The sequence below is a fragment of the Triturus cristatus genome, chromosome 4_1 (assembly GCF_964204655.1).
Source record: "Triturus cristatus chromosome 4_1, aTriCri1.1, whole genome shotgun sequence".
Lineage (NCBI taxonomy): Eukaryota > Metazoa > Chordata > Amphibia > Caudata > Salamandridae > Triturus > Triturus cristatus.
Genome location: NC_140585.1, coordinates 717,961,231 through 717,985,994, shown reverse-complemented (window position 1 = coordinate 717,985,994; position 24,764 = coordinate 717,961,231). Strand labels below are relative to the sequence as shown.

The window sequence follows — 24,764 nt, the reverse complement described above, 5'->3', positions numbered from 1 at the left end:
TGTTTCAATACCTGAAAAATAAGCAAACTGCTGTGCCAAAGTCTTTGAACTAACTCTTGGCGGTGCTAGGCAGTGTTCCCATTGTGTATCATGGGAACATTTCTTGTACCATCATACAACTCATCATTAGAAAATGCTGCGGATTGCTCCAAATCTGAAAGCAAATTATGTAAAGTTTCAATGTCCCATTCAGCAGAGAAAGTACTAGAGGTGATAATGTCATTTAAAGAAATTTTAAACAAATAAGGAATTTTTAAAAGTTCAGTAGGACCATATACATCATATAATACCCTGTCCCATACAATTTCAGCTGGAACCACTGTAATGTTTACCAGGGGGAAGTCTCTTAGTTCACTGTATGATGATGCATTTGCTTTAAGAAACAAGCTCATGAGTTGTACTGCTGAGCTTTCTCGGAGAATGTGTCCATTCAGAAGTAGGAAAAAGATAGGTACTATACCAATTCAAAGTACCAGGAAAAGTAGTCCAATTGTGATCCAGAGATTTATCAAAGGAACAACTAAGTAAGTCTATTGTAGCCAACAATAGAAAGCATAAACTCCTGCTTTGAAAGGGAGAGGCGATGTCGGTGCTCAGGTTCACTTGGATCTGATGAGAAGTCATCATAAAACATGAAGCAGCCAGACGCCGTCTGGTCTATTCTTGGCAGCTCAGCAGGTTTTGAAGAGCTGGTAGTTGACTCGATCTGTGGTATGTTTACATAGATGACGTCAATTATTTTAATTGAAATTTCATTTGATTGTACAGTTGTTGTTTCAAAAGGGAGAAGCATAATTTCATTGTCATTCACAGCTTCGGTTTGGAAAGTGGAGTCTTCGGTCAATATTAAAGCTTCCATCTGAACTTCCTGTATGGTAGCGAGAGAAGTGTGGTGGCTACTGAGGAGCCCACATAACCTGCTGTTGAGAATCGTCCACATATTTTGGTTTTATCAGATCAATTGAGACAAACCTTTTGTCTCGGCGACCGGCAAGTGGCAAAAGAAGTACAGTTCTAGTACCTTCGACAGCTAGGACAGGTACAGGGGCTCTCTGAGATGGCCCAAATACTTTCTTGTCAGCAATTTTCTCTCTTACTAGGTCCCCAATCTCTGAGATCCAGGCAGGTTTTGCTGATACTATTTTCACTTCCCCAGTGGTGGTGCATTTCACTTAGATGATGCTTTGTAAAGCTCGGTTTTCTTTAAGGTCCTGTAAAACATCCAAACGATTATTGATGTCAAAGGGGGATTCAGCTTCCACCGTGCTTACACTATCGAGGTCATGTACCCATAATCCTTACCACAAACAGGACTTCATAAGGTGTACAAGCCCCTAGGGATTTTATTGGCATGTTGTTAAGTGTTCTCTGGACCCCATATTAGGTGATTGACCCAACTGCCACCCAATACTAATACCCCAGCTGCTAAGGATTGCTTTAAGTCATGGTTTTTCCTCATGACTGCTAAATTTCCCTCATGATGATAGGTGGAGGAGGACCACAAGGCCACACCCAAACTTTCCATGGCTTCTTTGTCAGCATGAGAGCTAAACGCTGGACCCTGAATCGAATGCAGTGTGCCAACTGCATATGTGCAGTACACGCAAATCCTTTATAAGAGTTCGACCATCAGCCGAGCTCTGGGGCCAAACCCAGAGTAATGTGGAGCATGAATCAACTGCCAAGATGTACTTATAAGCCTCATCAGACTGTAAGGGGCCGCAGTGATCCAAATATACACATGCAAAAGGTTTGTCTGAAATCAATAAAGGTGTTTGTGGTGGACGTGCTTGCTGCAGTGGAGCCCTCCATTTGCTGGCAAACATTGTATTTGAGGACAAAATCCTTGGTCTGCTTAGTAAGACCTGGCCACCAATAGTGCGGTTTTAGTAGTGAAACTGTAGCAGAGATCAATGCATGTGTTGAACCAAACAGCTAGTATCAATTCCAATCTGCGATCAGTGTTTGGTATTACTCTATCCCCCACTCCTGGAATCTGAGCATACAGAATGTTTTGTACATCTAACATGTAGGAGTACTTGAGTGGAAAGCCTTTTAGGCAGGGCTGAGCTGTTGCACGTGAGAAAGACAGGTATCATAGTTGTTCTGTTTATTCTATTACTGGAGCAAGTTATTGCAGCAATGGCAGCAGTGCGTTCTGTTGCCTTGGTAGCTTCATCCACCATTGAATTCCTTTCAAAGTGAACGCAAACATGTTGACGTATGAATAACTTGACCCCGTGGCAGGCCTTTTTTCACCTTTACCACTTGTTCCCAAAGCATATTGTACTTTACTGTGCAAACTTTGGAATCCCTAAATCCATTCTGGCCCCAATAGTGTTAATATTTGTTAGAAGACTGGACACTGTAAAATGAATCAAACACTTTGAGTGTGGGGAATTCACGATCCGTATTTTTATAGCACCAGTATTTGAGCTTTTAGTTCTTCCCACTGTGCCGTACAGTCCCCTAGAGAATGAGTCTGTGTTTTCCCAGGAAGGAACTTTCCATCCTGCATATGCCCTTTTACAATTGCACCTGCTGCAAAATATTTTGTTTCATTCCTATGGCTGGCGGGACAGATCCATTGGTATAAATGATCCATTCATATAAATCTAGAGGCATTATTTCATTAGGCAGAGGATATTTTTGTTCGTATTGAGGGAATGCTTGTGTTTGTAATGTGGAAACAAAGCTGCTATCTGCATCTGTTGCAGTGAGAGAGTTAGCCCATTAAATCCATCGTGGACATAATGCATTATCATTTAGGATCCATGCCTTTGTAACAGCCTCTAGGGTTGGTAGCGGGGTCATGACAATTATGTTTTCCTGTGCTAGTGCTCTATCACTCTCACTACAGCAGTCTGTACTGCTGTGAGTATTTTTTCTTTTCGTGCAAAAAGCATTTCAGCGAATGGGCATAAATTTGATTTGTATGCTGTCTTGCTCCCCCTTTCAGATAATACAGAATCTCCCACATGGTGGCACAAAACACGGCGAAGCAGGAGACATAAACACAACAACACATTTAGAAAAGGGTTTTATATAAAAAAAATGCAAAGACTCTCTTTGTAGAATAAGGCTAGGGGGTTATTTATGCAATGCTCTCTAACAGAAAGACTTTCCCAGATGCCAAATGCAGAACATTCAACTACACACATATATATATATATCTATCTATCTATCTATATATATATATATATATATATATATATATATATATTACCTACTGGCGATAGCCAGTAGGTAGTTATAGTTAGGACCACGTTTCCATAGGAAAACCTCAACATTCTATTTTGAATAACTTTGGCGCCGGTCGACGAATCCTCGCAAATTTTTCAAAATAGGTGGGGCGCTACACTCCGCTCCTACCCTGAAAGTCTCGGGGGGATCCGTCAAGCGGGGGCTGAGATAAAAGGGGGGTCCCAAAACGCGTTTTTCTAATGCATTTTTCCATAGGACCTTTAGAACGAGCTACAGCCCGAACGGCTGAACAGAATTACTCAAAATTTGGCAGAGAGGTAGTCCCTAGGTCAAGGAAGTGCCTTTTGTAGGTTTGGTGTAAATCTGTTCAGTAGATTCTGAGAAAATAGCCTTTAAATCAATATATATATCTGAGCCAGCTTACGGTACGCTTACCGTACGCTTACGGTAAGCGTACGGTGGCGTGCGCGAGCGCGATTCTGATTGGCTCTTAGATCTTAGTAAACATTCGAATCGGCCGAAACCAGGAAGCGGCGGCCGCCATTTTGTCTCTCGCACTGAGAGTGATTTTTAAAATATCAAGCCCAAAAACATGTAAAGGGGCTGTTTTGACAACTCCCTCCCACATAGTCATGTTGAGGGAGTCCCCAAACATCCCCCAAGTGCAAAAACGGTTTTATTTTTTTTTCGGCAATTTCGCGGGGTACGCTTACCGTACGCTTACCGTAAGCGTACGGTAAAAAAATAAAAATAAAAAAAACACTATCCACACTTACCCCACCCCCTGTGCTTTTGGTGGCCGAAGGCCACCAAATGTACAGGGCTTATGTTAAGGGCAAAAAACACTATCCACACTTACCCCACCCCATGTGCTTATGGTGGCCGAAGGCCACCAAATGTACAGGGCTTATTATAAGGGAAAAAAAACTTAGCATTTAAAAAACCGTACTAATTCACTGAAAAAACCATAGGTTTCACACACGTTATAGTTAGGAATTAGCATTTAAAAAACCTTGCAAATTCACTGAAAAAACCATAGGTTTCACACATGTTATAGTTAGCGGAAATTTTACTGATAAAAAACCAGTGAAATTCCCCCGTTATAGTTAGCGCAGGCAACTATAACTCACGCGACCGCAATCTTCTGCTGATGACATATGTGTCTTTATGAAAAAAAAATATTTGTAATATATGTATAGCTAAAAATGTATGGAAGAAGACATGGGCAAATAAGTGTCTAAATACAGTATTAGCATCAGCAGAGGATTGCGGTCGCGTGAGTTATAGTTGCCTGCGCTAACTATAACGGGGGAATTTCACTGGTTTTTTATCAGTAAAATTTCCGCTAACTATAACATGTGTGAAACCTATGGTTTTTTCAGTGAATATATATATATATATATATATATATATATATATATTCACTGAAAAAACCATGGGTTTCACACACGTTATAGTTAGGAATTAGCATTTAAAAAACCTTAGAAATTCACTGAAAAAACCATAGGTTTCACACACGTTATAGTTAGGAATTAGCATTTAAAAAACCTTAGAAATTCAGAGAAAAAACCATAGGTTTCACACATGTTATAGTTAGCTGGACATTTTACTCGTAAAAAACCAATGAAATTGCCCCGTTATAGTTAGTTCAGCTAACTATAACTCGCGCGCCCGCAATGCACTGCTGATGACGTCACATATTACATCACTCATGACATGGTCAGTGACATCACTCATGACATCACTGATGACATCTCAAATGACATCACTGATGACCTCACTGATGACATCATCCAGTGAATGTGTGTTTTTCTGAAAATTAAATATGTTTTATATATGTATATCTCAAGGTCAATGGAAGAATAAATGGGTATATAAGTGTCTAAATGGATGATTTGTTTTTGAAAAATTGATTGTGTAACTGACTGATTAAGTGTATCTCTCACTTTGTGTATAAGTGGCTGCATGGGTTGGTGAGTAGCTACATGGGTGTCTATATAGGTTATTAGTTGTTTTTTTGAGTATCAGTCTGAGTGTCTGTATGGTACGGTGGGGGGTATTACGTAGTGCATAGATGCATGAATGAGTGACTCACTGTTTGTATGTGTTGAAGACAGCATGTGTGCAGGACTGTATGGGTGGATGAGTGTGTGTATGGGTGTGTTAGTGAGTGAATGACTGTCTCAATAGTGTCTTCAGGAGTAACTACATATGTTTTAAACTAGTATATGTGACTATTGGTGTATATATGTGAGTATATGTGAGAGGGAGAGATTGAAAGAGTTCCTGTATGAATAAGTATGTGTTTCTATAAGTGATTGTTTAAAAGACTAAGTATGTGTAAGTTTCCGTAGAAGTAAGTATGGTGGTGTGTGTATTACTGTATATGCAAGTAAATGTATGTTTTATTCTTTATTAGCATGAGTGACTATGTGTGTGAGTAACTCTATGGATGAGTGGCATTGTGTAACAGGATGTATAGATGTATGAGTACATATGATGAGTGAGTACATGTATGAGTGACTGTATAGGACTGTTGGTGAATGAGTGGATGTGTATGTGGATCTTAGAATTACTGAAGAGGTTGTTGTAACTGGTATTGGTATGTCCATTGTTTTGAAATTTTTAGTCTCTATTTTTGAATGTGTGTATCAAAGCTTATATTAAGGTGAGAGGAGGTCTGCCACTCTATCACAAGGATGATGTCATCAGTGAGGTCATCAGTGATGTCATTTGAGATGTCATCAGTGATGTCATGAGTGATGTCACTGACCATGTCATGAGTGATGTAATATGTGACGTCATCAGCAGTGCATTGCGGGCGCGCGAGTTATAGTTAGCTGAACTAACTATAACGGGGCAATTTCATTGGTTTTTTACGAGTAAAATGTCCAGCTAACTATAACATGTGTGAAACCTATGGTTTTTTCACTGAATTTCTAAGGTTTTTTAAATGCTAATTCCTAACTATAACGTGTGTGAAACCTATGGTTTTTTCAGTGAATTTCTAAGGTTTTTTAAATGCTAATTCCTAACTATAACGTGTGTGAAACCCATGGTTTTTTCAGTGAATTTGCAAGGTTTTTTAAATGCTAATTCCTAACTATAACGTGTGTGAAACCCATGGTTTTTTCAGTGAATTTGCAAGGTTTTTTAAATGCTATTTTTTTTTTATATTTATATTTCCCTAGTGAACAGTAAAATAGATCAGCACACTTGTCGTACTGTCTAATATTCCCAATCTTTCTTTCCTCTGTCCCTGCATGAACACAACGGTTCTTTTAAGAGCCAACCTTATCTTTCATCTTTTTTTTACATGTTTTTAAAAACTTTTTTTATTTTTTTTTTACCGTACGCGTACGGTACGCGTAATTTTTTTTTTTTTTTTAAAAAAAACACTAAAAATAATTTATCACATTACAAGGTCTTTGAGAGACTACAATTATTACTATTGACTTACCATACTCACTCAAAGAAATATTTATTCATTTGTTTTTTTAAAAAATAGTTTTTAAAATGGTTGTAGTTTTCGAAAATTTTCTATATTGATCTGGAAAAAAAGAAAAAAGTATTAATATTTTTATAACAATTTATAATACAGTACACATATTTACATTTTTTACCAAAAAATAATTTTTGCCTTATTTTTGCTGTTTTCAGAATATATTGCATTTCACTATAAATTGTGAAAGCAATTGCATTCATCATTTTACAGCGGGCAAAAAAAATTAACAATCTCAAAGATTGTATTAAAAAAGCCCAGAATCTCTTCTCATTTAAACTTATCATTACAGAAATGCATATTAGTCTAAAAAAATGTCATCAAAAAACAATACTTTTTTCTTTAAAATACCGTCTGATATTTTTGTTTCAGAAGTACATTCACAATATTATATCTCAAATAACTCCAAAATACATCTGATTTTATTTCCTTTAGGCCAAATAGTATTTTTTATTCTTTCCCTGGAATAAATTTCCAAGGGAAAACCATTAAAATTCTAAAGTTTAATCTGTCCAGATCTCACCGATTCTCTGTAACATTTTGGTTCACGAAAATTTTTTGAATAATTTATTTAGTCCACAATAGAATTGCTTACTTTTCCACATGGCCAAATAGTAATTTTTTAAATCATTTTTGAAAAAATTTCCAATGGCAGTCCAATAACATTCCAAAATTTAAAATGTGCAGAAGTTACCGATAAGCTCTAAATTATTGGTTTTTCAAAATTGCATTAAAAATTTAAAAAGTCCACATTACAATTGGTTATCTTTCCTTTAGGCCAAATGATAATTTTAAAAATCTTTTTTCTACAAAATTGCAATGGTAATCCTGTAAAATGGTAAAATTATTTTGTCCAGATCTTGCCAAGTCTCTCTAAAATTTAGGTTTCAGGAAGATTAGATAGGAATTTGCTAAATCAAAAGGCAAACGTTGTTTGAAAATCAATTGGGAATCATTACACAGTGTCCAGCCTTTTTCACATTTTAGATAAACTGTGTAATGTCCAGAAGTAACAGTAGGTCCATCATGGAAAATTATTGCAACAGTTACAAAAGTTTTTCCTGAAATTGATAATTGCTGTCCTGTAAACTTCTTTATTAAAGTATCCAATTTTGATCCATCAGCTCTACATCGTTGCATCATTAAAATTACATACTGTCCGTATTCCCTTAAAATTAATGTTGATAACATGTCAGAATTACACTCACCACATTTCATGCTATGATTAGCATCTTTAACTAAGTTTGCAAAAGTGACTGTTTTACTCTCTGGCAATGTCAAATAAATAAACCTTTCATTATCAACAATAGAACCACTTATATTATAACAATTATCACAACTATGTTCCCATTTATAAGAGAGACCAAAAAAAATGTCAATGGGAACTCCTTCTTCTTCCACTACCTGAAGAAAATACATCAAAAATTCGTGAGCATCTTGCTGTTCATTTTGAGAAAACTGTGTTCGTCCTGAACATACATCTAAAAGTTTTCTAATATCAGTAGCACTTTCTATTTGAGTTTTATCTTTACTCAGCTTTTGAAAAAGGAGACTGAGCTCTGAACAGAATCTTTTTCCCTGATTTATTATTATCTGCTCTTGCAAACTTTCCAGATAAAATGCAACATTCAGCACTACATTTGCGTAGCAGTTGACACCAGAGCTATTTTCAAAATGACATCCTACAACCTGTTCTTCATTTTCCTTATTCTTTCTGCTTGCAATTACATCACTCCTCTTTTTTTTCCTCCTCTCTACATCTTCATTACAGATATTCTCATTTCTCCTTTTACGAGAAACTACACGTTTCTCCAACACAGGATACTGACCTAAATGAGGAGCATAGCTTCTTCTTAATCTATTATACTCCTTTACACAGTTTGTATCAGCACTAACTTTTGAGTCATCGAAGTCTATCATGAATAAACCTGATAATGTTTTGACTCGTGACAAAGCAACATATGCCATACCTTCTTTGAACACACTAGATCCAATGTTCACAAATGCACAATCTACAGTCAATCCTTGAGACTTGTGAATAGTTACAGCATATGCTAGTGAAAACGGAAACTGCTTCCTACGTACATATAAGTCTTTCACAAGCATGAAACGAACTGAACAACGACAAATGTCTTTAACTTCCTCTATCTGATCAAATTTTATTTTTAACCATTCAATTCCATCTTTTTTCTGATAATTAATAAAACCCACAACTCTTCCCATCGCTCCATTTACTAAGCCTTTTTCAACATCCAAATTTCTCCTTAAAAACACTCTACAGTTCATGCAAACATATAGATTTTTTTCTAATCCTGCTGTTTTGGAGATGTTCTTCTCTAGTGAGTCCAATTTATTTTTCAGTTTGCCTGTTACTGTGACAGTAATTCTTCCATCCTCAATTTTGTCCACTGCTTCCAATTTCCTGATCTCTTCCTTTTCCAATTTCAAAAGCTCCTCATTAAATATTGAGCATTCACGTAGAGTTGGCATTAAGCAGATGACACTTTTGTTTTCTGCAATATTCTTGTATATTTTCTCTGCAACTATTTCTTCATTTGGAAATAAGTTATGTAACAGCCGACTCTGTAATGCTTTTTTCCCAACTTCTGTGAGTAGTCCAATCCTGATATCTTTCAGAATACTTCCATATTCTTCATCGTTTGCTTGCCTCATATTAGTTGTAAGTTCCTTGTACTCAAAGAAGGACCAAATATTTGTATTTCCAATGCTTCCCAATGACTTCTTCGTGTCTTCATGTGTCACAGTATTAAACACTGGTTGTCCTTTAACCGGAGTAAGTTGCAAAAGATCCCCAAAAACTATGACGTGTTTTCCACCAAATAACACGTCATAGTCTGTCTTCAAAATTTGCTGCATTCTTAAATGCACAAAGGCAAGCATTAAGTTTGATACCATGCTCACCTCATCAATAATGAGAACTTGCATCTTCTTCAATACTCTTGAAACTTCCAAGCATGCTTCTCCAGTTAGCTTGTTGAATTGTATTTTGTTCTCATGCTCCACTGGTAACATTAGCAAACGATGTAAGGTGATTCCTTTTATGTTATATGCTGCTAACCCAGTTGGAGCAGTAACCACACAAGACAAAGTAGAATCCGTTTTTTGCTTTACGTAGCTTCTGATGACTTTAATTAGGAAACTTTTTCCAGTGCCAGCTTGTCCGCTTACATACATCCTGATTGGATGAAATGATGTGCATGAGCACTCTTTTTTTTCATGTAGAAATCCGTGATCAATTTTGTTTTTGATCTCTTCATAAATTTGTTGCTGCTCTTGATTCAGTTGTCTTTCCAAATTTTCTAAGTCTATAAATTCTTCTTGAGCTTGATTCATAGCCGTTTCCACTTCATTCATGGCTATTGATGCTTCATTTTCAATGATTGGTTGTCCTAGGGGATCTTGACTGTATGTTCCTGAACTTTGGCTGTCCTGAGAACTGTCTCTAGCTATTTCTGCTGCAATTGTAGTTTCCTGTTCAATTTCTTCATTTAACATTTGCAGATAAGTTGAGAATGTACTGCATTGTATGCTGTCTTTGCAAGCATTAAAAGAATCTTCATAGCTCTGGAATTCTCCCAGTAGTTCATCCTCTGAACGCCATGGTTTAAACAACTGTAAAAGAGCCAAGTAGTAAAATTCTTTCTTGTCGGTAGTGTCGCAACTCAGCTTCCGGTGATTTATCAAACTTCCTTTGGTTTGTTTCACCAAACATCCTTCTTCACCAACGACTTTATATTTTCCATTATTGATGTCTTCTGCAGCTTTCCGTGAATAAATGTAGTTCTGCAGCACTTCATAGAGACACATGTTCTCCAGATGATGACTTCTCTTGGGATAATATGTGTCCAACATGTTTGTTTTCAATATATCTGTACTTTCAGGTTCGAACTGTGCCAAATATTCAATTTCTCCAACAGATTTCAGTACCCGATTTCTCATTGCTGCAAGGCCTAAACTTGCCCAAATTATTCTTCTTGACTTCGAGTAGAGACTTGCAGAAGATAATCTATCTGAACATTCGTAGGATCCAATTTCTCGATGCGATAACATCTTCAAACTGAAACTGTACAGCTTCTTACTGACAGTCTTCTCGTGAGAAATCTCTTCCCACATTTCCTTCAATTCTGTTTTTTCTGATTTCGTAATGTAAGACGTTACATATCGAGCAACAGCAATGGAATTGTCAGCAACATACTGTATATCCATGTTAGCGTTCCACATGGATAAAATGACTGGGTTGTAGTCATTTATATTTTTTGATTCTTCTTTTCTTTTAAGGTTGTAGGTATTCTTAGGTGATTTTCTTGTGATAGTATGTCTCACAGCTGACATAAAACTGTTGACTCTTCCATTTGTAAGAACAGGTCTAGGAAATCCAAATCGACATTTAGTGTAGTATTTTTCTTTGCTCTTGTATTTCCGTCGACAGTATTTTCCACACCGATGACTTTGGAAACGTAGAACTTGCTCCTTTAACTTTTTTTCTTCTGTGCTTTTAGGTATAGCACATGTTGCATATTCTTCAATGTAAGATAACACTGCTTCATCAGTATCTGTTCCAAACTTTGGGGCATCCTTGATCCACAGCAGCATATGAATATGAGGAGCACCTCTTGCCTGGTACTCTTTTCTCCAAAAGAAATCCACTACTTCTCCAAGGGGTGGATTTTTTTTATTGCAGATGAAGGACATCATAGCCTCAAATCTATGATTGAAATATCTGCAAACATTAACCGGATCCAATGAGCACAGTTCTCCTGCTGTCTTGTATTCGATGTTTTCAATGTTTGAATTGGCCTCTCGTAGAAAATCCAGTAAATCATCCCAAGCGTACTCGGCGCAGCTTAGGGTAAGGAACCATGTTGGTGTTCCTAAATTGCGTAACATGCATTTTAGTTCACCATGGCGTCGGTACCAATATTCATTTGTCCCACGCTGACAAGCCATCAGATTGATCAGTTGTGTTTCCAAATGATCATCTCGGTGCTGCACTTTCTCCATAAAATCCTTAGCAGACACATTTTGTAAATGTACTCCACTTTTTAAAATGTGATTTACTGCATAAGACAGTGCAGACAAGTCGCTTTCAAATAAAAGATGGAACAAATAAGGGATACTTTGTCGAAATCTGGGATCTTCAGCATATAGTCTTGTAGTCCGATACTCTGAAGCTGGAATCTGTTCTGGACGTTCATCGTATCGTCCTCCTTTTCCTTTAGGAAACAGCTGGGGAAAACATCGAGCTTCCAAGCTCTCCTCCCATACACTCACGGGATTTCCTTTTGCTTTCTTCATCTGAAAGAGATCAATATTGTCTCCCATAACTTCTTTCGAATGGAGAGGATGTATGCTAAAATGTTCATAAATTTCTTCTTCCTTTGACTTGTCCACTTTTTCAATTTGTCCACTTGGTGTTTCTGTATCTCCTTGTAAATCTTCTTCTTCTTCTTCTTCTACTATATAAATTGATTCATACCATTTGTTATTTTTTTTCAAATACAAATTTGCTCTTTGTACTTTCCGCACATCTACCAGCTCCTGCCAAATCTTCTTATTCTTTGTAGGTACACCATTAACCAGAATAATTAATGGTTCAGTTTCCAAAGTATCCGCATCAATAGTTTCCATATTTTTTTTCAAATCCAAGGGCAAATACACCACTCTACCTTTTAAACCTCTCAGTAAATCTGAAGGAGGTAATTTACCAGTTTTGGGCTCCATACGTACTATGGTCTGGAACGGATGAACACATTGAATGAGTATAGACTCATATGTATTTAATTCAGAAAGTTCAGCAGGAATAGCATCCAATTCTAAATTATTATGTACAGCTCTGGTCGGCATTCTATTTTCCTCTAACTTGTTGTAGCAGTATTTACAAATACGCTGATCTTCACCCAATTCAAAACAATTTTCAAGAAATATATATGTTGCAAAATCCATCCACTTATAATTATCTTCATTTTCACTCTTTCTGTAGAGATCAACATTCCTAGTTTGTTTTCTATAATGAGTTCTGCGGCAACAAATACAAGTAACATTTGGTCTTTCATTAGAGACTATTGCAAATTTTGTTATGTGATCATTAAATGTCTTACTTACACAAGGTTCTACATTCTCTTCCACTTCTGCCTCATTTACTGTGTCCTTCTCTGCACTGTTTTGTTCAGGACCAAAGTAACAAAACTGAATTTCATCAACAACCTTCTCTACATCTGATACCGTTCCTCGGAACAGAGCCCTATTCAATTCATTTAACTTTATTGCTGGACTTTTGGCAAAATACAACCGTCTCACAAACTTTCTCATTTCAGTATGATGAACAGCCAGCATCCTAAAATGATGGAAAACACTATTGCACACTTTTCTAGATAGACAAGCAAGAGAATGACCCTGCAAACCAGTATTCTCTCTCACTCTGCATGGATCCAGACTTTGAAGCACCTTAATCTTTTGTTTTACACTTTTTTTACTATATTCTCTTAGAAACTCTCGAAATCTGTCAATAGATTCCTGACGCACAGTGCAAATACTACTACAATTCCAAGTGTACACTGGGGCTTTAGGACGTCTCCCCATTGCCTCATCTGCCATCACTTGTACCTCATCTCTTGGAACCATTATCTCCTTCTCCATTATGCAACCATTTTTTACTTCGTATGAACGACCTCTGGTGTCAACTGCATGCAGCAAACTATTACTTTGAAAATAGCTCTCTTCATTAAAAAAAGGTTCACTACTTGAGCTATGCATCCACTTTCCTAAAAACACTTTACAAAAGTTTGTTCTGTTCACTACTCTTTTGCTTTTGCTTTGTGATTTCAGTACATTAACCATTTTATCTAATGTACGCATCCTATTCAAAATTAAAATGAATAGTTTCCTTTTTAATTCTAATGCTTTTGCTGCAATGGCTTCAATTTCTTTTTTTCTCTTGTAATATTTAGCCTTTTGCTTATATTTCTTTATATCCTTTATCAAATTGGACATAACTCTTCTCTGAAACATTTTTCTACGTATCTCTTTAAATGCTGTTTTTCTGTTTATGTTAAACTTTTCAATTGCAGAAGGTATATTTGCATTAACTAAATCCTCAATTTTTTGCTGTTCTGTAGGTTTTTTTACATTTTTCCGACAACAGACATTTTGTACATTTTTCTTTGTTTTGAATAATTTGTTTATAAATTGTTTTTTTTGCTTACCAGAAGATTTTTTCTTTTTCCCTACATCAGCATCTTCTACTAACTTTGGTCCTCCAGTTGTCTTCAAATATAGTTTTTTTTTTAGCGTTTTTTGAACTCGAGATTTTGTAGGCATCTTAAATTTTGTTCACTGTTCTTCAGCAATACCTGCAAAAAAACTAAAAAAAAAATCCTTTATTGTATTTAAATATATTACTACATTTCTTTTCACAATAGTCACAAAACGAAATTTCTTTGCCAATTTGAATGCACACAAACTCCTCTTTTTTTTTGGGCAAGTGAAAATCTGTATAACAAACTGTCACATTATGAAACCAAGCTGTTTTTTTTTCAGACCACCACCGTGTGTATTCTCTGTGACTGCCTACACTCCAGCAGGGGCAACCAGCCTTAGTGATGCTGAATGTATTTGCATTACAGACTTAAACCTGAAAACCCCACTCGCTTCTAATTACTGTGCATGACTATACATGGCAAGCACATGGGTGTGTGCTAAACCTCTGCTTCTTCCCCCAAAAATTCGCTCCTCTTTTCCATCTACTGCAACTGTGAAATCACCAGAGCAAGACGCAATACATTTCTGCCTATAATTCCTCTATGCACACAGAGTCATGTTTTCACATTAGTGCCAAAACGAAATTTCTTTGCCAATTTGAAAGCACACTTACTGCTCTTTTTTTTTCGGGCCAAGTGAAAATCTCTTTTTACACTTTGAAATCACTTTTACAGACTGACACATTCTGAAACCTTTTTTTTAAATTTATTTAAATGCACATGTCCAAGCTGTTTTTTTTTCAGACCACCACCGTGTGTATTCTCTGTGACTGCCTACACTCCAGCAGGGGCAACCAGCCTTAGTGATGCTGAATGTATTTGCATTACAGACTTAAACCTGAAAACCCCACTCGCTTCTAATTACTGTGCATGACTATACATGGCAAGCACATGGGTGTGTGCTAAACCTCTGCTTCTTCCCCCAAAAATTCGCTCCTCTTTTCCATCTACTGCAACTGTGAAATCACCAGAGCAAGACGCAATACATTTCTGCCTATAATTCTTCTATGCACACAGAGTCATGTTTTCACATTAGTGCCAAAACGAAATTTCTTTGCCAATTTGAAAGCACACTTACTGCTCTTTTTTTTTCGGGCCAAGTGAAAATCTCTTTTTACACTTTGAAATCACTTTTACAGACTGACACATTCTGAAACCTTTTTTTTTAAATTTAATTAAATGCACATGTCCAAGTTGTTTTTTTTTCAGACCACCACCGTGTGTATTCTCTGTGACTGCCTACACTCCAGCAGGGGCAACCAGCCTTAGTGATGCTGAATGTATTTGCATTACAGACTTAAACCTGAAAACCCCACTCGCTTCTAATTACTGTGCATGACTATACATGGCAAGCACATGGGTGTGTGCTAAACCTCTGCTTCTTCCCCCAAAAATTCGCTCCTCTTTTCCATCTACTGCAACTGTGAAATCACCAGAGCAAGACGCAATACATTTCTGCCTATAATTCTTCTATGCACACAGAGTCATGTTTTCACATTAGTGCCAAAACGAAATTTCTTTGCCAATTTGAAAGCACACTTACTGCTCTTTTTTTTTCGGGCCAAGTGAAAATCTCTTTTTACACTTTGAAATCACTTTTACAGACTGACACATTCTGAAACCTTTTTTTTAAAATTTATTTAAATGCACATGTCCAAGCTGTTTTTTTTTCAGACCACCACCGTGTGTATTCTCTGTGACTGCCTACACTCCAGCAGGGGCAACCAGCCTTAGTGATGCTGAATGTATTTGCATTACAGACTTAAACCTGAAAACCCCACTCGCTTCTAATTACTGTGCATGACTATACATGGCAAGCACATGGGTGTGTGCTAAACCTCTGCTTCTTCCCCCAAAAATTCGCTCCTCTTTTCCATCTACTGCAACTGTAAAATCACCAGAGCAAGACGCAATACAATTCTGCCTATAATTCTTCTATGCACACAGAGTCATGTTTTCACATTAGTGCCAAAACGAAATTTCTTTGCCAATTTGAAAGCACACTTACTGCTCTTTTTTTTTCGGGCCAAGTGAAAATCTCTTTTTACACTTTGAAATCACTTTTACAGACTGACACATTCTGAAACCTTTTTTTTTAAATTTAATTAAATGCACATGTCCAAGCTGTTTTTTTTTCAGACCACCACCGTGTGTATTCTCTGTGACTGCCTACACTCCAGCAGGGGCAACCAGCCTTAGTGATGCTGAATGTATTTGCATTACAGACTTAAACCTGAAAACCCCACTCGCTTCTAATTACTGTGCATGACTATACATGGCAAGCACATGGGTGTGTGCTAAACCTCTGCTTCTTCCCCCAAAAATTCGCTCCTCTTTTCCATCTACTGCAACTGTGAAATCACCAGAGCAAGACGCAATACATTTCTGCCTATAATTCTTCTATGCACACAGAGTCATGTTTTCACATTAGTGCCAAAACGAAATTTCTTTGCCAATTTGAAAGCACACTTACTGCTCTTTTTTTTTCGGGCCAAGTGAAAATCTCTTTTTACACTTTGAAATCACTTTTACAGACTGACACATTCTGAAACCTTTTTTTTAAAATTTATTTAAATGCACATGTCCAAGCTGTTTTTTTTTCAGACCACCACCGTGTGTATTCTCTGTGACTGCCTACACTCCAGCAGGGGCAACCAGCCTTAGTGATGCTGAATGTATTTGCATTACAGACTTAAACCTGAAAACCCCACTCGCTTCTAATTACTGTGCATGACTATACATGGCAAGCACATGGGTGTGTGCTAAACCTCTGCTTCTTCCCCCAAAAATTCGCTCCTCTTTTCCATCTACTGCAACTGTGAAATCACCAGAGCAAGACGCAATACATTTCTGCCTATAATTCCTCTATGCACACAGAGTCATGTTTTCACATTAGTGCCAAAACGAAATTTCTTTGCCAATTTGAAAGCACACTTACTGCTCTTTTTTTTTCGGGCCAAGTGAAAATCTCTTTTTACACTTTGAAATCACTTTTACAGACTGACACATTCTGAAACCTTTTTTTTAAAATTTATTTAAATGCACATGTCCAAGCTGTTTTTTTTTCAGACCACCACCGTGTGTATTCTCTGTGACTGCCTACACTCCAGCAGGGGCAACCAGCCTTAGTGATGCTGAATGTATTTGCATTACAGACTTAAACCTGAAAACCCCACTCGCTTCTAATTACTGTGCATGACTATACATGGCAAGCACATGGGTGTGTGCTAAACCTCTGCTTCTTCCCCCAAAAATTCGCTCCTCTTTTCCATCTACTGCAACTGTGAAATCACCAGAGCAAGACGCAATACATTTCTGCCTATAATTCTTCTATGCACACAGAGTCATGTTTTCACATTAGTGCCAAAACGAAATTTCTTTGCCAATTTGAAAGCACACTTACTGCTCTTTTTTTTTCGGGGGCAAGTGTATATCTCTTTTTTCAATTTGAAATCACTTTTACAGACTGACACATTATGTAACTACAACAAAAACAATTCCCATTTCTATTATTCATTTCTTAAGTTACCACATACATCCCCTCTCAAACTGTAAACTCACCTTTTAAATTAGTTAGTTGTGAAAGAAATGTGGCACTCAAACAGCAGATTATCAGAGCCAGGATCTCTGTTGTGTTCACCTCTCTCCTCTCAGCAGAACCAGATAATGGCAAACTTTCCCTCTATTTTTCCACACATATACATGTAAGTTTCAAATCTCAGTGCTTCCCCCTTTTTTTTCACATGTAATCACACATTTCTATTGGTTGAAAACCAACCCTTTTCCAACAGTACCCTTCCCCCAACTTGACTTCTGCCTAGTACCCTTCCCCCAACTTGACTTCTGCCTGCTACCATAGCAACAGCTCATGGAACACTGCTGTGTGCAGTTAGGTCAGAAGTTCGACACACAATGTTTCAATTCCACAGAGCAAGAGTGCTTGACTTTTCAAACCTAACAGCAAATCCAAAGTACTGTTCTTTGGTTACACATTTTTTTGTACCAATTAAAAACATGTTTCTATTAATTTTCACATACAGCCTAGTTTTTATTCTGGAATGGTATGAAACAGCCAATCAGTTCTTTTTGTTTTAAAAAAATATGTATGCCTCCATTTCCAAACTGTCTTTCTTTTCATATTGCCATTCTACTGAAAGACACCTCCTGAGTGCATCCAGTTCTCCTTTGAAGATGTTCACAGTGTGGATTGTAGGGCACAGCTATGTCTTCTGGAGTGAAAAGTTTGCAGAGAAAACAGATATGGTGAGAGACCTTGCTTTGCCAAATGTAGACATTAAATGGATTGGTCAGAGAGGGTTAAAGTGGCACCAATTGATGCCATTGGTGAAATCCTTCATTCAAATCCAACACCCTGACCTCATAATAGTGCACTGTGGTGGCAATGACCTAGGCACTTTGACTGGGGTAGGTCTGGAAATGCTTATGAAGGACACCTTTGCACAACTGTTTACACTTTTCCCTAAAACTGCCTTTGTGTTTTCCAACATATGCCAAAGGCAAAAATGGAACTGGTCCAATCATTTCTGTCCACAGATTGACAAAGCAAGAAAGCACGTCAACAAATCTGTTTCTGCTTTCCTCCGTGACTATGGTATGGGTGCCATTTACCACAACAACTTGCGTTACAACATGCAAGACATTTATAGAGGAGATGGTGTGCACTTCAATGATGAAGGGAACAGAGTCTTCCTCTTGAACCTTAGACTCTGCATCGGTACTTACTTGTAGGTACCACTAAAAAAATGACTCCATAAACACAACAGCTCTTTTTAGAGCTCCCTAATTTCTAAACTCTTAAATCTGATTTTCATTTATTTATTATTTTTTTTTTTTACCGTACGCTTACCGTAAGCGTACCCCGTGATTTTTTTTAAAATCAATTAATGTTTTTTTTGTACTTTTCTGTCCTTCTTTGACCCCCTTACAAATGTTAGGGGGTCTGTAACTCTCCTCATTGCCCCCTTTTCTTCTTTTCACTCTTTTTTTTTTCAGAGTGAAACAGAAAATGGCGGCCGCCGCTTCCTGGTTTCGGCCGATTCGAATGTTTACTAAGATCTAAGAGCCAATCAGAATCGCGCTCGCGCACGCCACCGTACGCTTACCGTAAGCGTACCCCGTGTTTTTTTTAAAAATCAATTAATGTTTTTTTTGTACTTTTCTGTCCTTCTTTGACCCCCTTACAAATGTTAGGGGGTCTGTAACTCTCCTCATTGCCCCCTTTTCTTCTTTTCACTCTTTTTTTTTTCAGAGTGAAACAGAAAATGGCGGCCGCCGCTTCCTGGTTTCGGCTGATTCGAATGTTTACTAAGATCTAAGAGCCAATCAGAATCGCGCTCGCGCACGCCACCGTACGCTTACCGTAAGCGTACGGTAAGCGTACCGTAAGCTGGCTCAGATATATATATTGATTTAAAGGCTATTTTCTCAGAATCTACTGAACAGATTTACACCAAACCTACAAAAGGCACTTCCTTGACCTAGGGACTACCTCTCTGCCAAATTTTGAGTAATTCTGTTCAGCCGTTCGGGCTGTAGCTCGTTCTAAAGGTCCTATGGAAAAATGCATGGGAAAAACGCGTTTTGGGACCCCCCTTTTATCTCTGCCCCCGCTTGACGGATCCCCCCCGAGACTTTCAGGGTAGGAGCGGAGCGTAGCGCCCCACCTATTTTGAGAAATTCGCGAGGATTCATCGACCGGCGCCAAAGTTATTCAAAATAGAATGTTGAGGTTTTCCTATGGAAACGTGGTCCTAACTATAACTACCTACTGGCGACCGCCAGTAGGTAATTACCTACTGGCGGTCGCCAGTAGGTAGTTATAGTTAGGACCGTGTTTCCATAGGAAATCTCAAAATTCTATTTTGAATAACTTTGGCGCCGGTTGACGAATCCTCGCGAAATTTTCAAAACTAATGGGGCGCTCCGCTCAGCTCCTACCCTGAAAGTCTCGGGGTGATTCGTCAAGCAGGGGCTGAGAAAAAAGGGGGTCCCAAAACACGTTTTCCCCATGTATTTTTCCATAGGGACTTTAGTCGCAGCTACAGCCCGAACGGCTGAACAGAATTATGTGAAATTTGGCAGAGAGGTAGCCATAAGGTCCATGAAGTGCCTTTTGCAGGTTTGGTGTAAATCTGTTCAGTATTTCCTGAGAAATTAGCATTTAAATCAATATATATATCTGTAAGCGCGCAGCGTGCGCGCACTGAGCAAGTACTGTGCTCGCACCTTGCCGTGCGCAAGCGCACTTCTGATTGGTTGTTAGATGTCAGTAAACATTCGAATCGGTGGAAATCAGGAAGCGGCGGCCGCCATTTTGTCTCTCGCATAAAGAGGGGGTGATAAACAAAGGGGGAGAACTTGAAAAGGGGGCAGAGTGGGGAGATATTGACCCACTAGGCATTGTAAGGGGGTCACAGTAGGACCTTGTAGGGCAAAAAAAAAGATTTATATTTTGCAAAAAAAATATTGCCGAGTGCGCGCACCCAGCGCGCACCCGAAAAAAAACTTTTTTTTAAAAAATAATAAAAAATCGCACTTAAGTGTTTAGATATAAGGTGGATCTAAAAAGAGCCCTTGTGTTTATTGTTTGTTTTTTGGTACCTACAAGTAAGTACCGATGCAGAGTCTAAAGTTCAAGAGGAAGACTCTGTTGCCTTCATCAGTGAAGTGTACACCGTCTCCTCTATAAATGTCTTGCATGTTGTAACGCAAGTTGTTGTGGTATATAGAACCCATACCATAGTCTCTGAGGAAAGCAGAAATAGATTTGTTGACGTGCTTGCTTGCTTTGTCAATCTGCGGACAAAATTGGTTGGACCAGTTCCACTTTTGCCTTTGGCATATGTTAGAATATACGAAGGCAGTTTGGGGAAAAAGTGACATCAATTGCACAAAGGTGTCCTTAATAAGCATTTCCAGACCTACCCCAGTTAAAGTGCCTAGGTCATTTCCACCACAGTGCACAATAATAAGGTTAGGCTGTGGGAGATGTAGAAAGGTTTTCACCAAAGGCATTAATTGGTGCCACTTTAAACCTCTCTGACCAATCCATTTGATGTCTACATTTGGCAAAGCAAGGTCTCTCACCATACCTCTTTTTTCTGCAAATTTTTCACTCCAGAAGACATAGCTGTGACCTACAATCCACACTGTGAACATCTTCAAAGGAGATCTGGATGCACTCAGGAGGTGTCTTTCAGTAGAAAGGCAAAAAGAAATGAAAGACAGTTGAAAAATGGGGGCACACATACTTTTTTTTAATAAAAAGAACTCATTGGCTGTTTCAAACCATTCTACACTAAAAACTAGGCTGTATGTTTAAATTTTAAAAAGCATGTATTGTATTGGTTCAGAAAAATGTGTGAACAAAGAACATTAGTTTGGATTTGCTATTAGGTTTGAAAAGTTAAGCACTCTTGCTCTTTGGAAATGAAACATTGTCTGCTGAACTTCTGACCTCTCTGCTCACACCTGTGTTCCATGACCTGTTGCTATGGTAGCAGGCAGAAGTCAAGTTGGGGGAAGGGTACATTTGGAAAGGGGTTGAAGTTTTCAACCAATAGAAATGTGTGATTTCATTTGAAAAAATGTGGGAAGCACTGAGATTTGAAATTAACATGTATATGTGTGAAAAAAGAGAGGGAAACTGTGCCATTAACTGTTTCTGCTGAGAGGAGAGAGGTGTTCAGCTCAGAGATTCTGGTCTGATAAACTGCTGTGTGACTGCCACATTTCTTTCACAACTAACTCATTTTAAAGGTGAGTTATGAGTTTGAGAGGGGGTGTTTGTGGTTAATTTTGATATAAAAAAAAGAATTATGATTATTTGTTTAAAGTTGTGATTTACATTTTCTGTTTTGAGAGATATTTAACTGTTTTGAATATGTAAAATATTATGGAGTATGTTTTCACCATAAGTTAATGTGTACTGGTAACAATGAGGAATACTGTTTTGTGCCTACCATCAAACCATGAGTCTGTGTGCAGAGAAGAATTGTTTACAGAGATTTAATTTGTGTTGCTGTTGAAAAGTAAGACTTGCAGTTGAAAGAAAAGGACAGCTTCTTTTTAATTGTGATGGTTAGCATTTAGCAGAAATCACTTTGAAAGAAAAGAGAGGAAAATGGCAGCACATTTGAAAAAAGCATTAGTTCTGTAAGAATTGATAACTTAGGAAAGGGGCAGCCTGTGTTTTGTGCCTACCAACACAGCATGAGTCTGTGTGTATATAGGAATTGTTGTCTGAGATTTAATTTGTGAAGTTGTTGTTCAGTAAGAAATGCAGTCCTAGGAAAGGGGCAGCCTGTGTTATGTGCTTAAAATGATGACATGAGTCTGTGTGCACACAGGAATTGTGGGCAGAGATTTAATTTGTGAAGATGTTGTTCAGTAAGAAATGCAGTCCAGGAAAGGGGCAGCCTGTGTTATGTGCGTAAAAAGATGGCATGAGTCTGTGTGCACACAGGAATTGTGGGCAGAGATTTAATTTGTGAAGATGTTGTTCAGTAAGAAATGCAGTCCCAGGAAAGGGGCAGCCTGTTGTGTTTACACAAATTATCCCTTAGCACACATGCACTATTACATACATCCCTGCAGTCTTCATGCAGTTCTGGAAGTCTCTTTGCTCATCTGTCTTGCACCAGACAATACACAGTGTTCAGAAACACACTCTTGGCACACACACAGCAGCTTCTCCAACACTCTCATGTGTAGTACTCAGCTCTGTGTGCTGTTTCAGATAGCACTGTGTAATGCAAACACATTCAACGTCAGCAAGGCCTCATTTAAATTGATCTAGTCTAATCACTCACCCTGTAACACATGGTCATTGTCTTAAGGAGCTGTTAGGACATGTGCTGTTTTCTGCTTCTGTAAATGATAAGGGAAATGTATCAGGCTGTAACAGTAATTTGGTACTATTCAGGGACACTGTTTTGTTCCAAAAAACATAGCATGAGTCTGTGTGCGCACAGGAATTGTGGGCAGAGATTTAATTTGTGAAAATGTTGTTCAGTAAGAAATGCAGTCCCAGGAAAGGGGCAGCCTGTGTTATGTGTGTAAAAAGATGGCATGAGTCTGTGTGCACACAGGAATTGTGGGCAGAGATTTAATTTGTGAAGATGTTGTTCAGTAAGAAATGCAGTCCCAGGAAAGGGGCAGCCTGTTGTGTTTACACAAATTATCCCTTAGCACACATGCACTATTACATACATCCCTGCAATCTTCATGCAGTTCTGGAAGTCTCTTTGCTCATCTGTCTTGCACCAGACAATACACAGTGTTCAGAAACACACTCTTGGCACACACACAGCAGCTTCTCCAACACTCTCATGTGTAGTACTCAGCTCTGTGTGCTGTTTCAGATAGCACTGTGTAATGCAAACACATTCAACGTCAGCAAGGCCTCATTTAAATTGATCTAGTCTAATCACTCACCCTGTAACACATGGTCATTGTCTTGAGGAGCTGTTAGGACATGTGCTGTTTTCTGCTTCTGTAAATGATAAGGGAAATGTATCAGGCTGTAACAGTAATTTGGTACTATTCAGGGACACTGTTTTGTTCCAAAAAACATAGCATGAGTCTGTGTGCGCACAGGAATTGTGGGCAGAGATTTAATTTGTGAAGATGTTGTTCAGTAAGAAATGCAGTCCCAGGAAAGGGCAGCCTGTGTTATGTGTGTAAAAAGATGGCATGAGTCTGTGTGCACACAGGAATTGTGGGCAGAGATTTAATTTGTGAAGATGTTGTTCAGTAAGAAATGCAGTCCCTGAAAAGGGGCAGCCTGTTGTGTTTACACAAATTATCCCTTAGCACACATGCACTGTTACATACATCCCTGCAGTCTTCATGCAGTTCTGGAAGTCTCTTTGCTCATCTGTCTTGCACCAGACAATACACAGTGTTGAGAAACACACTCTTGGCACACACGCAGCAGCTTCTCCAACACTCTCATGTGTAGTACTCAGCTCTGTGTGCTGTTTCAGATAGCACTGTGTAATGCAAACACATTCAACGTCAGCAAGGCCTCATTTAAATGGATCTAGTCTAATGACTCACCCTGTAACACATGGTCATTGTCTTAAGGAGCTGTTAGGACATGTGCTGTTTTCTGCTTCTGTAAATGATAAGGGAAATGTATCAGGCTGTAACAGTAATTTGGTACTATTCAGGGACACTGTTTTGTTCCAAAAAACATAGCATGAGTCTGTGTGCGCACAGGAATTGTGGGCAGAGATTTAATTTGTGAAGATGTTGTTCAGTAAGAAATGCAGTCCCTGGAAAGGGGCAGCCTGTGTTATGTGCGTAAAAAGATGGCATGAGTCTGTGTGCACACAGGAATTGTGGGCAGAGATTTAATTTGTGAAGATGTTGTTTAGTAAGAAATGCAGTCCCTGGAAAGGGGCAGCCTGTTGTGTTTACACAAATTATCCCTTAGCACATATGCACTGTTACATACATCCCTGCAGTCTTCATGCAGTTCTGGAAGTCTCTTTGCTCATCTGTCTTGCACCAGACAATACACAGTGTTCAGAAACACACTCTTGGCACACACGCAGCAGCTTCTCCAACACTCTCATGTGTAGTACTCAGCTCTGTGTGCTGTTTCAGATAGCACTGTGTAATGCAAACACATTCAACGTCAGCAAGGCCTCATTTAAATTGATCTAGTCTAATTACTCACCCTGTAACACATGGACATGGTCTTAAGGAGCTGTTAGGACATGTGCTGTTTTCTGCTTCTGTAAATGATAAGGGAA

At 38.3% G+C, this 24,764-nt stretch overlaps 1 protein-coding gene across 1 annotated transcript; it reads right to left on the bottom strand.

The window, feature by feature from the left end:
* Positions 1 to 520: 520 nt before the first annotated feature.
* On the bottom strand, positions 521 to 17,654 carry LOC146855416 (uncharacterized). Its single transcript, XM_085651136.1, has 3 exons — positions 17,545 to 17,654; positions 10,923 to 14,087; positions 521 to 920 (listed from the first exon to the last, which is right to left on the bottom strand). The coding sequence occupies exons 2-3, from the start codon at positions 14,042 to 14,044 to the stop codon at positions 521 to 523; spliced, it is 3,522 nt and encodes a 1,173-aa protein (XP_085507262.1). The 5' UTR covers positions 14,045 to 14,087; positions 17,545 to 17,654.
* Positions 17,655 to 24,764: the final 7,110 nt, after the last annotated feature.

Bases quoted from the DNA above. Each gene is read 5' to 3' on its own strand.
- LOC146855416 (XM_085651136.1), bottom strand. From the start codon at position 14,044: ATGCCTACAAAATCTCGAGTTCAAAAAACGCTAAAAAAAAAACTATAT. The intron at 921-10,922 runs GTATGTTGCTGA...GATTCTCAACAG, and splicing joins AACGCTAACATGGATATACA to CAGGTTATGTGGGCTCCTCA.